Source organism: Panthera tigris, chromosome E1 (genome assembly GCF_018350195.1).
Source record: "Panthera tigris isolate Pti1 chromosome E1, P.tigris_Pti1_mat1.1, whole genome shotgun sequence".
NCBI lineage: Eukaryota > Metazoa > Chordata > Mammalia > Carnivora > Felidae > Panthera > Panthera tigris.
The window spans coordinates 1460104-1483381 of record NC_056673.1 but is presented as its reverse complement, the minus strand read 5'-3'; the positions used below and the strand labels follow the sequence as shown (position 1 = coordinate 1483381).

The 23278-nt window shown below is 55.4% G+C and overlaps 1 protein-coding gene across 4 annotated transcripts in view; it reads left to right on the top strand.

Annotated features, from left to right (window-relative positions):
* The window catches only part of RABEP1 (rabaptin, RAB GTPase binding effector protein 1), a 100024-nt gene extending 77169 nt beyond the window's left edge, over positions 1-22855 (top strand). For 2 of the 4 annotated variants that reach the window (XM_042965998.1, XM_042965999.1), the window contains exons 8-18: positions 1092-1223; positions 5068-5541; positions 6666-6770; positions 7878-7994; positions 13203-13301; positions 16416-16556; positions 19295-19484; positions 19888-19943; positions 20136-20234; positions 20945-21061; positions 21934-22855. In XM_042965998.1, coding sequence (XP_042821932.1) covers positions 1092-1223; positions 5068-5541; positions 6666-6770; positions 7878-7994; positions 13203-13301; positions 16416-16556; positions 19295-19484; positions 19888-19943; positions 20136-20234; positions 20945-21061; positions 21934-22035 — 1632 coding nt within the window. In that variant the 3' untranslated portion in view covers positions 22036-22855. Of the gene's footprint in view, positions 1-1091; positions 1224-5067; positions 5542-6665; positions 6771-7877; positions 7995-13202; positions 13302-16415; positions 16557-19294; positions 19485-19887; positions 19944-20135; positions 20235-20944; positions 21062-21933 lie in introns of those variants that run through there. The other 2 variants (XM_042966000.1, XM_042966001.1) reach the window with 2 other exon arrangements.
* Positions 22856-23278: the final 423 nt, after the last annotated feature.

The window sequence follows — 23278 nt, the reverse complement described above, 5'->3', positions numbered from 1 at the left end:
GAGCCGTCAGCACAGAGCCCGACGCGGGGCTCGAACTCACAGACTGTGAGATCATGACCTGAGCTGAAGTCGGACGCTCAACCGACTGAGCCACCCAGGCGCCCCATAAAATGTCTTTTCTTTTAATTCTGACTCATCCTTCTTTTGTGCAGACACAGCCACCCTGAGGATTTAGATTCTAAAGTACAGGTCTAACCATGCCCTCCTGCTGTCCGTTAAGACCGTCCAAGTCACTTAAGGCCTTTAACTAACATTTACGGAGGGTTTTCCACATGTCAGCGTCGTGCTAAGGTTTTACATGTAGAGCTGGGTGCGGTATGGGTATCAGAACACAGAACTCTCCGGATGAGGTGGGGGCTGATGGCAGATCTCTACCTCCCTGCCCCGGTCTTCGCCTCTCATTTCCCGAGCTGTGTCTTCTCGGCCCCGGAGAGTGTTCGACACTGCCCCGTCCGCCTGCCTTCCCGGGACCCTTGCTTACCGCTCTCACGCGGTCGGCAGGCTCTTGTCACTGCCGCTTCCAGACCCGGCTGACCTGCTTCTGGGCCCGGTTCTAGCTCCTCCCGATGAGACTGTCCTTTTGTGCCGCAGAACCTCATCCGTCCTTGTCTGTGTTGTGATTGTCCCTCCCATGAGGCCGTTTGGGGCACCGAGGTAGCCTGTTCATGTTTGTCGAGCGCACTGTCACATCAGCTTCAAGCCTTCCTGTGTGTTCCACGTAAATTTGTACGTGTTTCTGATGGCTGCGTCCTGCCCTCGCAGTCTCTCTCATCACCCGGAGAATTGTTCATGTACGTTTTCTCTCTTGAAGAAGAGGGGGCGGTTTGTTTCGTGTTTCTTTCACGTGCACACTCTTCTTGGAACCTGTGTCCTGGTTTGTCTTCGTGACGGGCTTTCCTTCTTTGTGCCTCTAGTATTGCAACACCTTGTTCTGACCAGATACCCTTAGATGCGATCCCAAAACAGGCTTCAGTGTCCAGTTTCCTCGTAAGGCTTTGCTCTTTGTTTGTTTTGAGTGGCTAAAGAACCGTATGGATCGTTAGGTGTGGACCGCCTGGGTAACGCACGTATGCATTTTCTGTGACTTTCAGGAGGAAGATGAACAACAGAGATTGAACAAGAGGAAGGACCATAAAAAAGCAGAGGTCGAGGAGGAGGTGAAGGCGCCAGTGGTGTGCGCGTTAGCGCAGGAGGAATCTGCAGCCCAGCTGTCAAACGAGGAGGTACAGTGAGTCTGCCCTCAGGGTCGCTGCGCACGTGGTATGACCACGTGTTGCTTCTCCTGCGTCGGGTGCGTCCTTCACGAGGAGGACGTAGGCAGCTCGTCGCGTGGCATTCGACAAGACGGCAGTGTTTATGTCTGTTTTAGACCCTAGGCGGTGCTCCTGGAGACGCGTGGTGGCTTCTGTCACCATCTCCGAAGTCATTAGACGTTCTCTTTCCCTGTGGTTCCAAAATTAAAACCGTAGGAGAAAACTTTCACATGATAAAACTGTAAAATCTTTTCTGATGTGAATGTTAAATGTTGCTAATACTTTGAGCTTTCTGTTTAGAAGAGAGCGTGTGAAGTGTTCAAACACTGAACTCCCTACGGCACGTCCCCCCGTGTTAGCAGATCTGAGGTCTCCGGCTGGGGCGTCAGGTGGAGCGGGCAGCCCCAAGGTGGACAGAGGCGTTCCTGTGGCCCCGGGGCCGTGCTCGCACGCGCAGACACACCCCTCCCCCTCAGCGGGCACCTCCGCAGGTGGCCAGTCCGCGGCCTGTCCACCCGCTGCCCCCTGCGTGCCCCGGCAGATCCTGCGCGGGTGCCACAGCGCCTGGTCATCCGCGCGGTTGTGGCCACACTCGCTGTCCCGTCGTGCCGCCCTGTGCGCCGCGGGCTCCCTCTCCTGGGGTGCTGCCTGGCTCCCACCTCTCTCTGGGCGCTGGGTCCTCTCGGCCATCTCCCGCGTCAGCAGGGGACAGGCTCATGTTCCCGCCCAGGGTAAAAGTGAAGCCCCTGGCTGGCCACGGCAGGGCCTTCACGGCTGGGTGACCCCACGCCGCGTCCATGCCCACAACCCTTGTTCGTGCTGCCCCCCGCCCCTCCTTCCTGGCCTGTGACACAGGGTGACAGAGAGGGTGTGGTGCCGTGGTCACGGGGACTGTGCTTCTGGATCGTGTGCGGATTCGTGTTGGCTGTGTGTCATCTGCGTCCTCGTGGCTTCTGTCTCCGTGTTTATGGATTGCTCATTTTTTTAAGTGAAAACACCCTAATGGACGCTGAGAAGCATGACGTAATTGCTGTGCACTGTCTTCATTCTGGGGTGCACACACAGAACCAAGCGGTCTGATTCTGCCGAGTGCCTTTTAACAGCCTGCCTCCCAGGAGAAGGGCTCTGTTTCCGGGTCCTGCCGAGTATCATGTGGTATCCGTGTGCAGGAACGTTTGAAGAACGTCAGACTTCGCAGAAAATATTTGAGCAGGAAAACAGGAAAGGGAGATTTATTTGTTGTCGTTTACAATGAGGCTTTTCAAAAGTCTTTTGATTGTGTCCCTTTTGGTCTGTAGTATGTATTGCGCTCAGCACTATTTCCTGGCTCTTCAATACCTTCGGCTCTCGGGGCTGGCATTTTGCGGTTTGAATGCCGAGTGCACCTGCCTTGTGTCCTGACGGTTCATGTTCACCTGAGGACGTAAAGTTAGTCGGTGCTGCTTTGAAGGACCTCGATTTCTAGCTGAAGACAATTGGAGTTTGTGGGACCTCCTGTGTTTAGCCTCAGGATTAGAGTGTCCTTTTCTCACTACGAAAGTAGCGTGTGTTCGGTGCGGAAAACTTGCAAAGTGCAGACAGGTCCTTTGAAACAAAAAGAGCCGGTAGGTGACCCTCCTGCCCAGAGAGAGTCCCCACTGGCGTTTTGGTGTGTACCTCTTCTTTCTTTCTCTTCATTTCCAAAGTTAACATATATGTGTTTCTATTTTTGCTTTTTAAACATAGCCCATTTGCAACTGGACGTGATGTTCTGTGTAAATTGTTTTTCACTGAAATCCATCGTAAAGGTTTCAGCTGATACCATGCTGCTAACGTTTGCCCACAACCGGTATTTAACGGCCGGCGCTATTTCGGGGTGCAAATATTCCGTAATTTCTCACGGCCATACTCGTGGATTTGTGCCCAGGTTTAAAGGTCAGTGCCATTGAAAGAGAAATTTATGTCACGGTCTCTAGGGACCCTGTGACACGCACACCGGGTAGAGCCCCCCGAGATCCATCCGAGTCGGTCGTGAGGCAGCAGGAGCAGGTTGTGGGGAGGGGTCCTGGGTCGCAGCCGCTTCTGACACTCCTGGAGGGAAGGCAAGGCCAGCTGGCGTGCACGGTGTGGCGGGCCTTGGGGTGGCGTCTGTCCTCAGTTCGGGTACCTGGCCCCGTGCTGCTTCAGGGTGAGGGGAGCATGGGCTTACTGTAGTGAGGCAAGCGTGAAAAGGGTAGGGACAGGAGGCTGGACACGGGGCTGGTCGGGTGTATGTGAGAGGCGTGTTCACGGGTGAGTTTTTATTGATTGGAGGCACTAGGTAGTTTGGAGGGGCGGTCTGTGCCTGGCCAGCAAGGTCCTCACATGGCAAAACATCATAAAATACAGAGAATCAGAAAGAGGATTGCGAGACTAACAGCCAGATTGGTTCTGTCTTTCACTAGTCTGGGAGCTTTGATCGTTGTAAGTGATACCATATTGCCGTTATATGGAACTCTTCCCTGGGCAAAAATCATCACGGACTTACTGATGCCTTCGGGGAGAGAACTGCCGAATTTAAGGTCACAAGCATTTTTAGCGGCGCCTTGGAGGCTCAGTCAGTTAAGTGCCTGACTTTGGCTCAGGTCATGATCTCACAGTTTGTGGGTTTGAGTCCCGTGTTGGGCTCTGTGTTGACAGCACCCCACCCTTTGCACTCTGTTTCAAAATAAATAAGCCAACTTAAAATCATTAAACGATAAGAAGTAGACAGGATGTTATGTTAAAATAAAGACTAGTCCTTTAAATTGAATACACTGAATTTCAAGAAAAACCTACGACTTTTTTCTCGCTTTCCGATTTTCCCGGTAACTGTGCGGTTGGGTCTGGAAGCACTGTGTGCGTTTCTGACCTGGGAATGTGCTGCACCAGGCGGTTTTTAATTGAGATGAAATCCACGCATCGTAAAATTAGCCATTACAAGTGCGCGATTCAGTGGCATTTAAGTACCTACACAGCGTTGTGCAACCAACATCTCAGTCTGGTCTCGAAACGTAAACAAACAAAAAAACATTTTCATCCCCCCAGAGGAGACCCCACATCCACTAAGGAGCCACTGCCCGGTTTCCTTCCCCTCAGCCTTTGGCAACCACTGACTTGTTTTCCAGCCTTTGTGGCCTCACCTGTTCCAGGTGTTTCACGTGGATGGGATCACACAGCGTGGTACCTTTTGCGTCTCGTTCCTTTCACAAGCGCACCCCATCTGATGTGTTGATCACATCTTCCGGCACACGACATTCTCCTCATTTCCCTTCTACTTAGGCTACTCCTTCCTCTGTCCATCCCCAAAGTGGACAGGTTCGGCGTTCCTCCTAGGGGTTCTGATTTGCTGTGGACGCTCTCTCATTATATGGTGGTCACTGTCCGGCCTCTAAAGACTACGTCCGTCCATCGGGTGGGTATCTCCATGTGGATATGCAGCAGGCACCTCCCACTCAGCACACCTGACCCTGAACTTCAAGGAGCCCTTCCCTGACCCCCTCCGTCTGGGCCGAAGCCCCTCCTTGAGGCCCCGGAACATCCAGCACAGGTCTCTGGCCTGTAATTTTATTACCGAGGGCGTTCTAATGGCCCGCTTGCTTGTTAGTTTTTTGCACGAAACCGTGAACACGTCGAGGTGAGGGTTGCAGTCGTCCCGAGTGCCTGGGTTCGTGCCCAGCATGTAGCAGACACTCAGTAAATGTTCAGAGCGTGTGGAGGAGCGTGCTAACGATCGTCCCACGTAACGTGTACGGTGGCTTTTCTCTCTGAGTCTAGAGGGTCGTCTAACTGGGCGCTGTGCGTTCTCCCATCTCAGGATCAGCAGCGCCTGGACAGCACCCGCGGCTCCGTGCACTCCTTAGACGCAGACCTGCTGTTGCCGTCTGGAGACCCGTTCAGTAAATCGGACGGCGACACGTTTAAAGACGGCCTCAGGAGAGCACAGTCCACGGACAGCCTGGGGCCTTCGGGCTCGCTGCAATCCAAAGCTTTGGGCTGCAACTACAAGGCAAAGTCTGCTGGAAACCTGGACGAGTCGGATTTTGGGCCGTTGGTGGGAGCGGATTCGGTGTCTGAGAACTTCGACACCGCCTCCCTGGGGTCGCTGCAGATGCCAAGTGGGTTTATGTTAACCAAAGACCAGGAAAGAGCAATCAAGGCCATGACACCAGAGCAGGAAGAGACCGCGTCCCTCCTCTCCAGCGTCACCCAGGGTGTGGAGAGTGCGTACGTGTCCCCCAGCGGCTACCGCTTAGTCAGCGAGACAGAGTGGAATCTCCTGCAGAAGGAGGTGAGCCGCCCTCTGACTTTTGCCCTCTTGTCCGCTTGGAGGGCTCCCGGGTAGCTCTGGGATTTGGCGTTCACTCGAGAGGCACCCCTGGGGTCGCCGTGCGCACGCGTCCTCGGCCTGTTACGCTGCGCCCCCGCTGCTCCCGGTGACCGTGGCAGAGCAGGGGCCTCTAGTCACGCTCTGCGTGACCCCCCTCCGCCCGGTGTCCCGCCTGAAGCCGGGGCATGGCCGAGTTTACGCTGGCACAGCCCGGATGTGGTTCGCTTGGCAGACTCCTGCTCACTCCCTGGACGTGCAAAGCACCCATGCTGTCGGCACTTGGTGCCGCGGGAGGGCTGGAGGAGGGGGTGGGATACCGGACAGGTTGACTTGCCTCCTGCGAGCGTTGGCGAACGTAGACGTACGACTGGGAGCCGGAAGTGTCCGTGCGCACTCGCACGTGGCCTCGGAGGTGACGGAGCCGTCCCCGCCGTCCCCCGCCCTGCCTGCTCGAACCTTGGGTAGTGATGACGTTGTCTCCAGTCTGCAGGTGAGGGTTGGTCTCAGGCCACAAGAAACGCTTGGGTTTCTCCTCCGAGCAGGGAGACGTGGGTCAGAGGCCAGGTGTTGTGACTTCTAGTGCTTTCTTTCCCCGGGGCCCCGTCCCTGTGAGCAGCTGTGGCTCCATGAGTGGGATCGCTGACTAGCCTGACAGAAACCGCTCCCCACGGCCTCGTGTGGAACACGCGCGAGAGAGGGCGCTCCGGGTGGTTCGCGTTGGGGCTGCCTGCATGCGGTGGGGGGGGGGGGGGAGGGGGCGCTGGTTCCTCCCCGCACCTCTCCCTCCCCCCCCCCCCCCCCGCCCTTGGTCGGCAGCACCCACCTAGGCTGTGAGCGTCCCGGCCTGGCGCCTCTTGCCTTGTGTTTTGCGGCCCTTGGCCACCCGGTTATGAGGTGGGTCCCTCGGTCTCCGATCATACTCGAATTGGGGACCCTGTATCGTAGCTTCTTGCCGCAAGTCTCCGCAGAAGCCACCTCCCCCGTGTCGTTCTCGGAGTGACACGGGTCAGGCTGTGCACGTGTTCACGTACACGACGTAGGAGCACCTCGTTCCGCCTGGTAAGACGTCGTTCTGGTGCCTTCAGGTACATAACGCCGGAAACAAGCTCGGCAGGCGCTGTGACATGTGTTCCAATTACGAGACACAGCTGCAAGGGATTCAGATTCAGGAGGCCGAGACCCGAGACCAGGTGGGTGTGCTCGGCCGGGTGGGCGGCTGGGGTTGGCGCCGGGGGCGCAGAGGGGAAGCGCCTTTTCCCACCCATCCGCTCCCTGAAGTGCATCCGCGTCACACGCGCGGCGGCCCGGTGCGTGCAGCGTCACTTCTGTTTCCGGTGAGCGCACACCGGAGCCCAGCCGGCCCAGCTCGCCCGGCACCACGCGGGGGGCTCGGCCCCCGGGCAGCAGGAGCAGGAGCGCCGCGGGGCACGCGCTCCCGGCGTGGTCGCCGACGGGACGCGCTTCCCGACGTGGTGGGAGAGGGGCGCATCCTCATCGCTTACCGCCTACTCCCTGTCAGAAACGTGTGCCTCCGTTGAGATTAGTTTATGGGGTCACAGACATTGAGATTTGGTCGACGGGGCGTGCAGAGAGTGACAAGCGCCTGTCTGGGCGTCTGATCGCGACTCGTCAGCAGCATTGGGGAAACGTAGGACCTCGGGACAGCAGGCTCGCCAGAGTCCGTAGGAGGAAGAGAGGAGTTCTTCTGGTACCACCCGGTCCCTTCGGTGGGCACTGTGCTGACGCTTTGTCCGTGCAGGTCCCTCGCCGGTCCAGGGTACTCGGGTCCCGGCGGGCACGGCAGAACGGACAGCTCACAGGCGGGGCGGCGTGGGGCTGGAGGGAAGGGGAAGGAAGGATGCTGGTGAAGGGAGGCCAGGCTGAGGTCCCGGAGGGGCGGGGTAGGGGTGGAGGCACTTGAATTGTACCCCGAAGACTTTGGGCCGAGGTTGCAAATTCTAAGTAGGGAAATAACGTGTTTTGACTTTAGTGTAGACGATTCATAGTGAAAGTGCCGACTGCCGACGGGAAGGCAGAGGATGGGCCAGGGCGAGGGGCGGGGCCCTGGCCGGAAGGACTCAGGGCGAGATCACCACGTGCAGAGTGGCTGGTGAGCCGTACCGCGCCCTGCGGTCATCACGTGAGGTCATTCGTTCTGAATTGGCAAATCTGTGCCGTTTCTCAGGGAGAACAAAGATGAGATTGAGAGTTTTAAAACGATTGGAATTAGGGCTTTTTCTTTATGTTGATGAATGAATTCCGGTACTTTCTTCTAACTGGCACTGGAAATCGCGCAGGTGAAGAAGCTGCAGGTGATGCTGAGGCAAGCCAACGACCAGCTGGAGAAGGCGATGAGGGACCGGCAGGAGCTGGAGGAGTCGCTGAAGCGGAGCGCGGAAGACAGCAGCCAGCAGGTGCGCGCGCTCGCCGCGGAGGACACGCGTGTGTCACCCTCGGCCTCGAGACCCGGCGGTTCTCGTCCCCAGATAGCGAAGACCTCTTACTGACCTTTTTCTGCTGCCGATTTACAGATTTCTTTTAAAAAAGTATACATCTGTACCTATACCTTGGGCAGTAACTGGTTCGTGAATGTCGTCAGGCTCGGGTTCTCCTTTCCTCTTTGATTTTTACTAGTTTTTTTCTGCTGCACAAAACACCTTCCTGACAGGAGCGATCCCAGTTATGCTCTGACTGTTGAAAAGCGTGCAAACGGAAAACTCTCAAACATAACACAGATCTAGCAAACTTACCGGAACTAACCTCTGTGTGAGCGCCGCCAAGATCGCGTAATGGAACCCGGGCCAGGGCCCCGGGACCCCCCCCCCCCTCCCCCTCGCCAGAGGGGACGACCCCCGTCCTGACTTCGACGCCGTCGGGTCGGTGGTGCGTGTTCCTGTCCCCGTCCCTCCTCGCGCGTCCCGAGAGTCTGGCCCGGTGCCTGTGGCCACGCTGTGTTCTCCTTGAGCCTTTGTGCCCGTGCGTCAGTCTGTCCGTCCTGACGGGCGCTGGGCCGGTTTCCGGCTCTGGGGAATTAGGAGTAATTGTTCTCTGAAAGGTCTGCGTCGGGCCGGTGGCCTGTGCTCCCGCTGCGTAGATGCCAGGAGCGGACGGCCTGGGTCAGTGTCCAAGCTGTGTTCAACTCCAGTAGGTGACGATGCCAGCTTCCCACAGCTTGTAGCTGCGCGTGGGAGTGATTCCTGGGGCCCAGTGACTTCGTTTTGTTGTTTTAATTGTAGCCATTTGGGTGGGTGGGTGGTGCACTGGGGCTCAGTTCTGATGACCGCTGCGGGTACTTAGCGTTTCTGGTGTTTATCGGCCACGGGGCGTCGGTGTGTGTGTGGTTCCTTCTCAGGCCTTATGCTGATTTTTCTATTGTGTCGTCTATTTTGGTTTTATTTGTTTTTGGTTATTTTTCTGATTTGTTAGACATTCTTTACATAACCTTACTAGAGCCTCTTGGTGATATGTGGGACAAATGTCTTCTCATCAGTGCTTTATGTTTTCAGTATTTTAATGGTATCTTTTTGAACAGAAGTTCTTTCATGTAGTCAGATTTATTGATCTTTTGTTTTTAAAGTTTATTTATTTTGAGAGAGACACAGCACGAATAGTGGTGGGGCAGAGAGAGAGGGACAGAGAATCCCAAACAGACTCTGCACTGTCAGCAGAGAGCCCGATGGGGGGCTCAGACCTACAAACCGTGAAATCATGACCTGAGCCAAAATCAAGAGTTGGATGCCCAACCGACTGAGCCACCCAGAGACAGACACCCCATTGGTCTTTTATGATTGCTGATGTTTGTTCTGTGTGTTTTGTTTTGTTTTTTAAGAATGTCTTCTTGCCCTGGGATCATAAAGACGTTTCATATATGTTCAGTATATAGTCACGTTTCTATCTAGAAATCCATCCAGAACTGACTTTTATGTCTATACTATAGGTGAGGTAAAGATTTAAGTTTTCCATATGGATAGCCAGTTCCTGTACATTTAGTGAGATCACCTTTTTCCTGCTGCTCTGCGAGGTCACCTTTGTCACTCATCAAGTGAGTATGTGTGGGGGGTCAGGGTCAGGACTCTCTTCCATTGGTGCCAATTTCCGTGCTGTGGTTGATAGCAAATGTTTCATTTGCTGCTTTTTTAAGTTTTTATTTCCCTGCCGAGAACCATGTTTTCATTCATTTCAAAGCATTTACTTCTGCCTCACGCAGCACAGTTACCATATCCGCGTCACGGCCTTTGATGACTCCCCCGCGCCGTCATGGGGTCGGCGTGTGTGCGTTCCTTCTCCCTGGAGAATGGGGCCCGTTTTCCTGATTCTCTCCATGCCACGTGCTCCTAGATTGTATCCTGGGAGCTGTGGATATTGTGTGTGCGACTCAGGGTTCTGTTCATCTGATTAAGTTCAGTTAGCAGGTTGTGACTTGACCCCTGTGAGTGGTGCTTTAACACCAGCTTGGTTTTCAACGTCTTTGCAAAGCCTTCGGATGTGTTCATTTGTGTAGCGCAGGGGCGGGTGTGGGACCTGTGCGGGGACCCTTTCTCTCACCCTCCTCCCTGAGAACGCACCCCTGCTCTTGAGCTTGTGGGGACCCTGCGCTGGTGCTGTGGTCGGTGGAGTCTTGTCCGCTGAGCTGCTCTGCTGCCGGGAAGTAGCCGCCCCCCTGCCCCATGAGCGGTAAATTCCATCCTGGTGCTTCTTCCCGCTTGGACTTCCTTTTCTACACCTTCTGCTTCTGCTCAGTGTTCAGCGTCCTTGGGTCCCTGCCCTTTGTATTTATCCAGAGTCTGTAGTCATCAGCGTAGAGAAAGGCCACCGTGGGTTTAGTCCATCTCGGAAGTCTCCAGTCTCTCGTATTTTTATCCATTAGATGGATTCTTACGTTTCCACCTTCAAGAAGGGTACTTGGCTGGCTGTGAAATCCCGAGCGCTCACGCTGTTTTCTTCGAGCGCTTTGAAGTTCCTGTTCATTGCTTCTGGCTTCGTGTTTCTGACGAGAAGTCAGCTGTCAGTCTTACTATTGCTTCTTTGAAGGTATAATGTTATTTTTTCCCCTGGCTATTTTAAGGATGTTCTTTTTGGCTTTTGTTTTAGCAGTTTTACTGTGCTGTACCTATGTGTATTTTTTTTCATATTTCTCCTGCTTTTGGAGTTCACAGGGTTTCTTGGATTCCTGAATTGATGTCTTACATCATAAGCCATTATGAGTCTTTTAAAACCTTGCTTTTATCAAGCTAGACGTAAAGTATAGAAACCTCAAGTGTAAAATTGGATGAATTTTAACATGTGAAAAAACGTAACCAGGGTGATCATCACCTGAGCAAGATGCAGAACTTTCTAGTACACTCATGCGCTTTCTAAATAAACACCTGGCCTGCCTGCACGTAGAGGCAGGCGGTATTCTGACTTCTGACACTGTTTGTAGTGCTTGTTCTTGAACTTCATATCAATGGAGTCCTGTCGTGCGGAACCTTTCACGTCTGGCCGTTGATTGACGATTCTTTGAAACTCCTGCGTGTTGCTCTGTGTATCAGTAGTTGGATGTCGGTGCTCGATCCATTCTGCAGTTGAGGGATACTTGGATTGTATTTAGTTTCTGGCTGTTGTGAACGAGTACGTTTTCTAATGCTTCTGTGTGTCTTTGGTGGGTGTGTGGCCTCGTTTCTCTGGAGGATATCTAGGAGTGAAGTTACACGGAAATTATTTTTTGCTCTCCTGGTCGTTTTTCCATTGGCCATATTTCTTTAAAGGTTTATACATGTGAGACCTTCATGTTTTAATCTATATGGCTTTTTAAGCCTCTTCTGTGTTTTCCATCTCTTGTCTTTGTTTATTTTCTTCAGATCTGTCTTACAGTTCACTAATTTTCTCTTCAGATGGGTCTAATCTGTTTAATTCATCCATTGAATTTTTAATTTAATTGATTCTTTTTTCCAGTTAGCATTTCCACTTAGTTATTTTCCATTGTTTCCAGTTCTCTGGAAATTCTAAATTCTGTCTTTTAAATCTCCGAACAAGTCAAATATAGTTAATTTAAAACTCTGTCTCCAATAATCCACACATCTGGATTCATTTTAGGTGTTTCTGTTACCTGTTTTGGTTTTGTTTCTTTTTGTTCTTGTCCTTTCTTTGTGCATTTTTCTTGTGTGCTTGACGCTGTATGCGAATATGCTGGAATAACATAAAGCCGTTTTCCTGATGAGAGGCAAGGAACTGGTGGTGCTAACAATCCTGGGCCACCCAAACCAGACATAGAAATTGACGTTTTCTGAACTTGTGAAGGTTGGGTTATTTTAAGTTCTTCCCTTACCCTAGGATGCAGCCTTCTGGGGACCCAGTCCAAAGTGCAGTGTGCTTACCAGGGTCCCTTTGCATCGTGGGTTCTGGACTCTTCTCTGTTGTCACTCTGTCGTGGGGTGCTCAGCTTCCCGTGTCCGCTGTTTCTCTTGGGACCGGCACGTGCTTCTAGAGAGGACTGTTCCAGACGCTGCTCTGCTCCACCCTCCCTCCGGGGGTCCTGATTCTGGTCCTCGGCTCTGTGATTCCTTTTGTTTTGTTCTCTGGTGCCTTCGGGTAGATACCTTTCATATTTTTGTCTGGTTTTCTGAATTCTCAAAGGAGGTTTGGTTCACATGACCCAATCTGCCACTACTGGCAGCAGAATTCTGGCAATGATAATTTTGTAAACACCTAAACACGGGAGCCTGGGTGGCTAAGTCGGTTAAGTGTCCCACTCTTGATTTCAAGTCATGATCTCACAGTTCGTGGGTTCCAGCCCCGCGTTGGGCTCTGAACTGACATCGCGGGGCCTGTTGGATTCTCTTTCTCTGTCTCTGCCCCCCCCCACACACACCCTGCTCTGTCTCAAAAGAAATCAATACATTAAAAAACTAAACGTCTAAACAAATGTATTTTGATTATTATGTATGAGTCACCAACTTTCACATGAATGTTCTCAGGGAGTTTAGGGGCTCCTGGGTGGCTCAGTTGGTTAAGCATCTGACTTTGGCTCAGGTCATGATCTCATGGTTCGTGGGTTCAAGCCCCGCGTCGGGCCCTGTGCTGACAATGCAGAACCTGGAGTCTGCTCTGGATTGTGTCTCCTTCTGTCTCTCTGTTCCTCCCCAGCTCGTGCTCTGTGTGTGTCTCTCTCTCAAAAATAAATAGACATTAGAGTTCAGAGTTTGGTAATGTTAATCATGTGTTTCTCACTTTTAAGTAAATCATCTTGGAAGATTAAAGCTAGTTCAGAGAAGATTCATTTAAGCTTTATGCTGCTTTTTTGTGTGTGGACAGAGTTTCAAAATTTTTATTGAGTTTTTTTTAAGGCTCCTTTAAGAGTAAAGTAGGTAGCATGTATTAATTAACATCTGTGTTTGGAGGTCCTTGTTGTGCTGTCTGTCCATGTACGGTGTGTGCGGCCCCGGGAGCTGTTGGTGCCCCTGTGTGATGGGAAGGTCTGAGACACGGAAGGTGTATGCGCTTCTGGGGTATAGAGATGAGAGTGGGTCACGATAATTGAATAAAGCGTCAGTTCTGGGCAGCAGACGAGCAGGGATGGGATGGTTAGTTTCAGAATAACCAGGTTCCTGACTATTTTCTGTGTGTGCATTTTTTCTTTTAAGATCTCTGCGCTTGTCCAAAGAGCCCAAGCGTCTGAGCTCTTGCTTGAGGACTTACAGCAGGGGTTTTCCCAGGCAAAAAGGGATGTTCAGGAACAGATGGTAAGTCAGTGTTTCAGTAAACGTTAACTATGTGAAATATATTCCTTTTTGTTTTGTCTTGAAATCCTCTCTGCTACTTTACCTTCCTGGCCAGGTGGTTACACTGTTCCGTTGTCCGGGGCCTAAGTGACATCTGTACCAGACAAGGTCATGTGAAGGTGCAGCTCTTTTGCAGACCTGCCTTCGTGACCAAAACATATTCTTACCTTTAACTTGCTTTACTTTTCTGCTTTCGGAAACCTCAACAGAGTAAACTTTGGACTAACCTTTAATTGTGGGTTCCAAGTACATGCTGAATATCGAAATCTCCCAAAGCCCAACAGATGGAGTTTTTGAACAGTCCTGCACTTTTCCTTAACAGCTCGTTTATTTAAAGCAGTCCGGTTCATTTCACAGGTATCCTGACGGCATGGAGAAGCTTCCAGAAGGCCGTCTGCCCTGAGGGGGTTGGGAGCAGAGAGCTTCTTGACGAAGGGCTGGCTGGGACCCCTGCAGAGTAGCCCCCCAGATTTGGGCCTCGCTTCTCCCCAGACTGGTTCCATGTGCTGGGTTCGTGCTTTTCCTGAGTCGGAGCCTACGTCTGAGGGCCCTTCATAGTGATCCCACGGAGCCACCTCCTGACGGGGAAGAGACGCCTCTGGCCACATGGAGATGCTGTTTCTGATCGGCATTGGGTCAGCAGCCGAGTGGCCTTTGAGGCGATCCCTGAATTCTGGCCCTGGTCTCGTGAGGAGCTGTCCTTCTGGTCACTGACGGGGGAGTGTAGGGTCTTTTCAGTGCTCAGAGAATTCGAGATCATAGTCGTTGCCTAGGAACCACTGGGGATGCCCACAAGTGCTCCTCTCTGTCCTCCCTCAACTCTTCCCCGCGTGCCCTCTAAGCCCCGGCTGCCTTCGCAAACACTTTCCAGTGGATTCCGCTTTAAGCGAGTGTGTTGTGGGTGACACTGGAGGAGTGTTGCATGAGGTTGAGGTCCCGGGAACCATTTTCAGGAGGTTACCTTCGAAGGTTCTTGCACTGAGAGCAAGAAACTCAATTTCTGGTGCGCCTTCCGAGAAGCGCAGACATGGCAGGGGTTGGGATCTTAGCGTTTCCCCCTAACATCGCAAAAAGATTTCAGCCTCGAGAGGTTTGCGGAATGAACACTCCACTCCGAAAACCTTCAGTTAGATTTACCAGTTGTTAATATTTTGCCACGTTTTCACACGCGTGGCAGTGGTATGTCACTCTTTTCGTCCACACACGTACCCGTGTTTCCTGAGCCGCTGTAAGTAGGCGCTGCCGGGTGCGTCCACACACATCTTCTCAGCACAGAGAGGCGTGACCGTTGTCCCCAGAGTCCATGATGGTTTTCAGTGGTGGTTCCAGTTTCTTACCTTGACTTTCTGATGGAGGACCCAGCCCAGGATGTCTTGTCAGTTTCCTCTCCTTTAATCTCCAGCCGTCACCACTTGATTTTGGCTTTAATGGCATTAACACTTTTGAAGGGTCCAGACCGGCTGCCTGGGAGAATCGCGTGTCTGATTGTTTCCGTGATTGGATTCAGGCTAGATTCTGGGCAAGAACAGCCCGGAGATGAACGGATTCAGCGGGAGTTCAGGGCAGCGAGGCGCACGTTCTGACAGGTGCCCCGTTATCGGTGATGTGAAGGTGACCGCTTGGTCAAGGTGGGGACGGAATTGTTGCAGAAGGACCGTTAACACGGCCACCAACTGCAAAATTATTAAGCGAAATCCAGGGTTTCTCTGTGGTTCTTTTGGCTCTTAGACTGTATCCCAGCCAGGGATTTACAGTCTGAGTACTGTGTTTAAAAGTTACTTAAATTAGCTCTATTGGTTTCTGTTTGTATTAATTTTTGGATTCACTTTTCCTTGAACACCCAGCACGGCTCACAAGGCAGAACTGTGCAAGCTTGCAAACACTCAGATTTCTTCTGTTTTCTAATCTTTTCACCCCATTCCTGCCCCCTCCCACGTACGATCATTTTAACTTACTTTTGGTTTATCCTTGTGTTTTTCTCGTTACGAAAGTAAGCAAATATATGCATTTGATTCTTTCCCTTCTTTCAAATGCCAGCGATCGGACGCCGGTATTTTGTTGTGAATGGGTAGGAGCGAGCCCGAAGCGCGGCTGAGTCTGGTCTGAAGTCAGTGCAAGTAAAACCTGCCAGGTTGTGCAAGACCTTGTCTGCCCGCCAGCAGCCAGCAGCCTATGTGTCCTTGAGGACGCAGCAGCTGCCCTCTCTGGGCCATGCTCTTGTGCTCCCCGCCTCCCCCCCCCCCCACCCGTCCTTGCATCCCTGCTGCTCCCCGTCTCTTTGGCCGCACCTGCAGCTCGGCCGGGTCAGGGTCGGTTCTCCCTCCGCTGCACCGGGAGCTTCTCTGGGGCACAGTGTCGGTCTTGTGTCTCCATGTCCCGGTAAGCAGCAAAATGCCCAGACGGAGAGGCAGCTGCTAATAAATGTCGGAGGAGTGAGCATTCCACGTTTGTACGTCATGTAAGTTAAATGCCTCAGTATTAAAAATGAGCAGAAACGCAGCACTTTTGTAGGATTTTATCACATACTCAGAGTAACTCTTCACTGACGCGAGGCCTCCCTAAAGACCTCAAGGTGCGTCGCGGTCAGCGCGCAGAGTAGCCGCCTGGCGTCCCTGCAGCCCCCACGCGGAGATCCCCGAGTGCTCTCTTCCAGGGTCTGGGCTCCCGGGGCCGTGCTCTGTGCTCCTGACGTGTGTGGTGGGGGAGGAAGGCGGGGCTCGGTCCCCGGGCTTGTGGCGAATACGCGCCGGGGGAGACAGTCATCCTGCGGCTCACGCTCGGTTTGGTTGAAGTCGTGATGGTCTCCGCCGCCTCCGCCCAGCAGAGACGGCGGCGCTTGTCCGGTGCGGGGACGTGGGCCGGGGGCTCACCACTCGGAGCCTTTGGTGGGGACCGTGGAGAGCGAGCCCGGATGCTCCCTTCGCACCTCTGTCCTCGAGTCCGCGTGAAGTCCACACGGAGGCCCCGGGGCTGCTCTCCGCGCGCCTCCCCGGCCTCCACCCTGCACCCGCCGCCGTCCGCCCTGGTGGCGCCCGGCCGCGAGCGCGGGGTTCACCTTCTCTGTCTCGGTGTCAGGCCGTGCTGACGCAGTCCCGGGAGCGGGTGTCCGAAGAGCTGGCGCGGCTGCAGAAGGACAACGACAGCCTGCAGGGGAAGCACAGCCTGCACACGTCCCTGCAGCAGGCGGAGAACTTCATCCTCCCGGACACCGTAGAGGTAACTGGTCCCCCGCCGTGCGGACGCAGGACTCGTACGTTCTGAAGTGGCTACCGCTTCTTTAGCTTGTGCTTTCCTCTTAGTTTTTAAGGCTTTACTCCCAAGTCCTTTCTACACCCCACGCGAGGCTCGAACCCACGACCCGAGATCGAGAGCCGCACGCTCCGCTGGCTGAGCCGGCCGGGCGCCCCTACCGGTTTTTTTAAAAAACAGGCTTTACCGGGGCACCTGGGGCTCAGTCGGTTAAGCAGTGGACTCTGGATTTCACGTCAGGTCAGGATCTCTTAGTCCGTGGGTTTGAGCCCCACGTCGGGCTCTGTGCTGACAGCTGGAGCCTGCTTGGGATTCTGTGTCTCCCTCTCTCTCTGCCCCTCCCCCACTTGTGCTCGGTCTCTCTCTCTCTCACAACAATAAGCAAACATTAAAAAAATTTTTTTAAGTATTAAAAACAGGCTTTACCAATATATAAATCACATGCGAAAGAAGTCACACGTTTAATGTGTACAGTTCAGCGGTTTTTCGGGTATTCGCAGATGTGACCACAGTCCATTTCAGAACGTGTTTATCCCCCGCTTCGTTCTCCCCGCCCCCCCCCCCGCCCCCCCCCCCCCCGCAGCCAGAAGCAACCGCTAACCTGTTGTGCTGCCAGGACTGTGACTTTTGTGTCTGGCTTCCACACGGGCACTCGCGCCAGGCTCGCCCGCACTCCACATAGGGGGGGCCCGGGTGCCCTTCCCACTGGCCGCCGGAGGGCCGTTTGGTTTGTTTCTCCGCCTGGCTGCTGGCGGCGCTCCCCCGCGCGGACGGCTACGGATGATGTTGCCGTGAACGTTCGTGTACACGTTTGGGCGTGGACGGACCTGTTTATTTCTACTGGGGCTGCGGGGCCACGGCAGTCGTGTGACGATTTGTCACGTGCTCGCTGGCGCTTGTCGCTTTTACTCCAGTCGTGCCCGTGGGCACGAAGCGGCGTCCGCCGTGGTTCTGATTTGCGCCGCCCCTGACGGCCGGTACCGAGCACCTCTCCTTGTGTTGCGCGTTCGTCGGTCATCCTCGGAGGAGTGTCTATTCGGGTCTTCCGCTTTTATTTTTCACGTTTGGTTTAAGTAGGCTCCGCGCTGGTAGGGCCCGACGTAGGGCTTCAACTCACCACCCTGAAAGCGAGGCCTGAGCGGAGACCCAGACTCAGATGCTCATCCGACCGAGCCACCCGGGCGCCCCGCCCCCTCTTTTTGCTCGTTTTTCAGTTGGGCTGGCCGCTTTCTACTGTTGAGTGATGAGGGCTCAGTATATGGTCCAGATGCACGTCCCTTACCGGGTGAATGGTCGGCAGACGTTTTCTCCCGTCCCGTGGACGCGCTCTCCCACTTCCTCGATGGTGCACTTGGAAGCACAAAAGTTCTGATCTTTGAGAAGGTGCAGCCTGCCTGGCTTTTCTCCTGTCACTCGTGCTCTCAGCATCCCAAGAATCCTTAGCCGAATCGGTCTGTGAGTTCCTTGTGCGGGACCAGATCATTTCTGTTTCTTCTTCTTTAGAGAGCGCCCACGCACAGGTGCTTGAGTGGGGGGAGGGGCAGAGAATCCCAAGCAGGCTCTGTGCTGTCACCCTGAGCCCCCTGCGGGAACTTGATCTCACGAGCTCGGAGATCGTGACCTGAGCTGAAATCTACACTCAGATGCTTAACCGAGCCGCCCAGGCGCCACTTTAGTCCCTTTAATACTAAGAACTATTTAAAAACCAACTTCTGGTTTTCGTTTCTGTTTACTCACTGGGCGCCTTGCCGCCCTCGCCGCGTGCGCCCTGCCCTCCCGATCATGTCTGCAGGTCACCGGTGCTCCGGGGGCGCTCGCTCTCCTTTCTGAACTGGTGGCTGATCTCGGCCGAGAAAGCGTGGGGACCTGTCTGCTTGTGCTCTTGGCCACTTTTCACCTCTGCCGAGCTGTCCCTTTGGGCAGGGGATCCCTCTTCTCCAAGCTCTCCAGACTTGGAATTCCTAGATTTAGAACAACTTCCAAGAACGCTCCAAGGATGTAACCAGTGTAGCCTGTAAGCCGTGATTCTTAGAGCTGCCCCAGGAATAAATCTTAGGACGTTTTTGTCATCGTTTTTTCCTTCCTCTTTTTACTGCTGGTATTTATTTTACGTACTTCTGGTGGGTAGCTTAAGATTAATCCCAGTGTTTACATTAGCGTTAGGAAATACTTGAACTCTTTTAAAGAAGAAAACTCAGTTTAGGGGAACAAGGTGTCAACTGAACTTCTTCTGGAAGAACAGCTGGTCACCTTAGAAAGCCGCTCTTCGCTGTCCGTGCCCCTGGCCTCGCGCAGCGCTCGAGTGAGTACGTGAGCCAGTCAGCGCGCTCGGTCCGCCCCGATTCCACGCTGGCTTCCGAGTTTCCGCCTGTCCGGTCCTCACCCCCGGCCTCCCCTCAGATTCCCCCGGCTGGTTGTGGAAGCCCCTGGCCGTTCAGGGTGACCCCCACGCTGTCCGTCAGGAACGGTTTTACTTTTCTGTGTAGGAGACCGTTGGGAGGGAGAGCCGTCTGGTCCACGGGGCACGTTTTTGGCCCGAAGGGTCGTATCTGCACTGTGCCGAACGGGAGCACGCGAGCCCCCTGCCCCCAGGGAGCTGGCGCCGAGTCGCGGCGAGCGAACCGCGCGAAACCCCCGAAGTTCCGGTCGCGGGAGATGCGTGGCCGCCCCGCCAGCCAGCGCGGTAACGCGTGTCCCCCGTGCAGGCGCTGCGGGAACTGGCCCTCAGCTACCGCGAGAGCATCGTGCACGTGCGCACCGCGGCCGAGCACACGGAGGAGAAGCTCAAGGCCGAGATCCTGTTCCTGAAGGAGCAGATTCGGGCGGAGCAGTGTCTGAAGGAGAATCTGGAAGAGACTCTGCAGCTGGAGATAGAAAACTGCAAGGAAGAGCTAGGTGAGGGCGGCTGCGGCGCGCGGGCACGGGCAGGAAGCAGTGGAGGAAGGGTCCTCACTTGTGACTCGTCCCGAGCGAATCCAGATCCAACTGGGCCTTAACGCCGGAAGCCGCTCCCTCCCTCCAAGAGCCCCGTGTCAGGAGAGCCCCGCTGGGCCACCGCCCCCTCCTCCCGAGTTCGACGGGGACGTCTGGTGTCCACACGGCCCGCGCCACCCTGCGTCCGCCTGGGCTCGAGGCCGCTGCCGGCCGGTGGGGTCGTCGAAGGGCGTCGGTTCCCCGGGATCAGGGTCTGACCCCTTTCAGTTTGAGCCGCAGGTGGCGGGGGAAGGGGCGTAAGCGAAAACAACGTGAATGTGCAAAGTAATCAGTAAATGCTGGCGCTGCTCCCTTTCCCTTCTAGCCTCCGTTTCTAGCCTAAAAGCCGAACTAGAAAGAATAAGAGTGGAAAAAGGACAGGTGAGTGTCACGAATGTCACATTCACCCCACGGGCGGCCGGCGGGGGGCGGTGGCACCCCCTGGCTGGACACAAGCGACAAACCAGGGTCGGGCCAGGTCCCGCTGCAAGGAGCGGCTGGGAGGCCCTCGGGGTGAGGGCCGCGGGGGCCCCGGGCGGGTCCTCAGGTCCCGCGTCCGTCTTTATGCCACAGCTGGAGTCGTCGCTGAGAGAGAAGTCTCGGCAGCTGGACAGTGTTCAGGAGACGAAGAGCACGTTGGGAGAGCAGTTGAGGAAGGAGACGGCCGCGAAGGTGACACTGTCGTTGATCGTTTAGTGACAGTCGTGCCAGGCACAGGGAGTCACATCCTGCCTGTTTGGGGAGGAGCGCCGCAGCTCAGCACAGGGCCCCCGAGAGCCACCGAGGCTCCCCGCTTGCGGAAGGAGGACGAGACGCCCTTGCTGGAGTCGGGTCACGCCCGTGTCCCGGGCCCCGCCCGCAGCCGGAGGCTCTCCTGTCACAGCGTCCTTCCGCGAGCCCGACCTCCCCAGTGTCTGCCACCCAAGGGGAGTCCAGATACAACCCCAGTGCGTGGGCTCGACCATGGGGCAGGATTCCTAGGAGGGTCCCCTGGAGCCGCAGGGTCACACCTCCGAGTGCAGACTTCTGGGTGTGTGGATTGTCCTGGTTAATTCCGAAGTTTCTGTCCACGTTGCCGGGAAAGCTCCAGATTTTAGCAGCTGCTTTCTGCCTTTTGATGATGAGTCGTGGTCCCCGGGCCACGAGGGGTGAGGGTGAGCGGTGGGACGGGGCGGGGGGGGGGGGGGGGGGGCTTGGCTTTCACTTCTGGCCATCTTAGGGCGACCGAGAGCAAGCTCGTAGGCCGCCGGCGGCCGTGCCCGCGGAGGGAGCCTGACGGGCTGGGGGGGACCCCACCCCTCCCCCGGGTCCCTGGCTGTCCCGGAGGACTGGGACCCGCGGCTCCTTGGCGTTAATTCTCAGGCAAAACTCGTATTTTGTAGGCGACTGTGGAACAGCTCCTGTTTGAGGAGAAGAACAAAGCTCAGAGGCTGCAGACGGAACTAGACGTCAGCGAGCAAGTACAGAGGGATTTTGTGAAGCTTTCTCAGACCCTGCAGGTGAGGCACGTGGGGACCCCCGGCAACCTGCCGGGCGCGGACTCGACGCCGCCGGTAGCTTGCGGGGTAGAGGCGTGAGCAGACGCACGACCCCGCGGGCCGGACGCCTGGGTGGCACTGGCCACGAGGCCCGTCTCCCGGCAAAGCGCCCCCTCTTCGGCGTGCCGCTGACACCCCTCCCGCCGGGCCCGTCCTTACGCTTGGTTTCTCTGTCCGAGAGCCTTTTACGTGTTGTGTCCTGGGGTCCCTGAAGTACCGTGGCTCCTCGTCCCCAGCACCGCGTGCCCCCTGCGTTCCCTTCCCTAGGTCCCCCGACGGACACCTACAGTGACAGTGTATCGTTCCGGACCCTCGAAGCTGGGTTCTTGTGTTTTCTTGTGACTCAGCTGTACAGTGTTGGGGCTCAGGGGTCCAGCCTCCGCCCCCTCCCCGTGGTCCTAGCCCCTCACGGGGCCTGCCGGACACAGCTCTGGGGGGTTAGCCTTTTTTTAAACTTATTTTGAGAGAGCATGAGCAGGGGAGGGGCAGGGAGAGGGAGAATCCCAAGCTGGCTCCACACTGTCATCAGAGAGCCCGATGTGGGGCTCGAACCAACAAAGCTGTGAGATCGAGAGTGGGACACCTAACCGACAGAGCCCCCGGGGTGCCCCAGAAGGGGTTGTCTTTCGCATGTGCTCGTTCTTGCGGTGACCGTGGGGCTCGAACCAACAAAGCTGTGAGATCGAGAGTCGGACACCTAACCGACGGAGCCCCCGGGGTGCCCCAGGGGGGTTGTCTTTCGCCTATGCTCGTTCTTGCGGTGACCGGTCTCGGTGAGCCAACGGGCCGGGCCCGGCAGGAGGCCACGCACTTGACTCGCTGTCGCCCCCCAGGTGCAGCTGGAGCGAATCCGGCAGGCGGGCTCCCTGGAGAGGATCCGGGCGATTCTCAACGACACCAAGCTGACGGACATCAACCAGCTCCCGGAGACATGACACCCGCCGCAGGACGTGGCCCGCACCCTGGGCTTTTAACTCCTCTTTAGAGCAACATTAATTACTCTTTAACTCTTAACTGAAGAAGTCACAGAACAGGAGGACAGGAGCGAGGCTCACCCGTGGCGGGAGAAGGCCGTGGCGCGGGAGCCGCGAGCAGGACTTCCCCGCGGGGACGCTGACGGACGGGAACGGGCCTCGGGGGTGACAGAGGAAGTGCTGCTGTAAGATGTCCCTGCCTTTAAAGCAACAGCCCAGTCGCGTTTGGAATGACCTTTTCCGTTCCTCGATGCCGGAGACAGCGCTTCCTTTTCCCGTCGCCCGGCGCTCACCAGTAACAGCCCCCAGCTAGCACGCAGACGTGTCGTTTGCCGTACGGATATTTTATATTAAAATACGAAGGTTGAGAGCAGGCCGTTGGCTAGTGACCGAATTTCCGAGCTCCGTGTGTCTCTCTCCTGCCATCTTCTCTCGCGTCGGAGGCCGATGCTACCGAGGCTTGCCGAGTGCGCCCGACGGCGGCAGACGAGACCGGTTCGGGGGCTGGATTAACCGCGAGGGCTTGAAAGCGAGGCTGGGCGCTCTCTGGGTCGGAAGCCGAGGTTAAAGGAAAAGCACAAGAGACCGGAAGCACTTTCTCTGCCGCCCGGACGCGTCTCGTGGGCCCGCAGGTACCAGGGTTAAGCTGAACTGGCACGTCTACTCTCGAAAACTGTTTTAGTTTAGTTACTGGATCAGTGGAAAAATAATAATAAAGCAAGCTATGTCTGACATCTAGTATAAACTTACCAATCTGCTGCCTTCTTTTCAACTCCCATCGGCGGGCCGGGTAGTCTCTGAGGCATCCGGTACAGACACGTGACTGGGTTGACAAGGTACCTAGTTTCCGTTTCCCTCTCTCAGTGTAGGTCCCGTGTGTCCCTGGGGGACCAGTCAGTGCGGCCGTTGGTGCCTGTGTCAGGTTCGGTTCCTTCCCTTTGTGGGGAAGGTGTCCGCGAGCAGGCGGGCTCCATGCGGCCTCACGAGTGCTGCACGGAGTCCGCCGGCCCGGGCGCGGCGAGGCCAGTGGCCGGGGAGGCGTCCCGAGTCCGCCCGCAGACGGGAACCCGGCTCACGGGAGTGGGGTGGCGGGCTCTGGCTCACGGCCACCGTGGACTTTTCTAGTTTAGCGTGAACCGTCCTTGATTCACCAGCCCTAAGCCCTAAGAATCGGGACGTCTGTCTTCCACAGGCCAAGATGAGG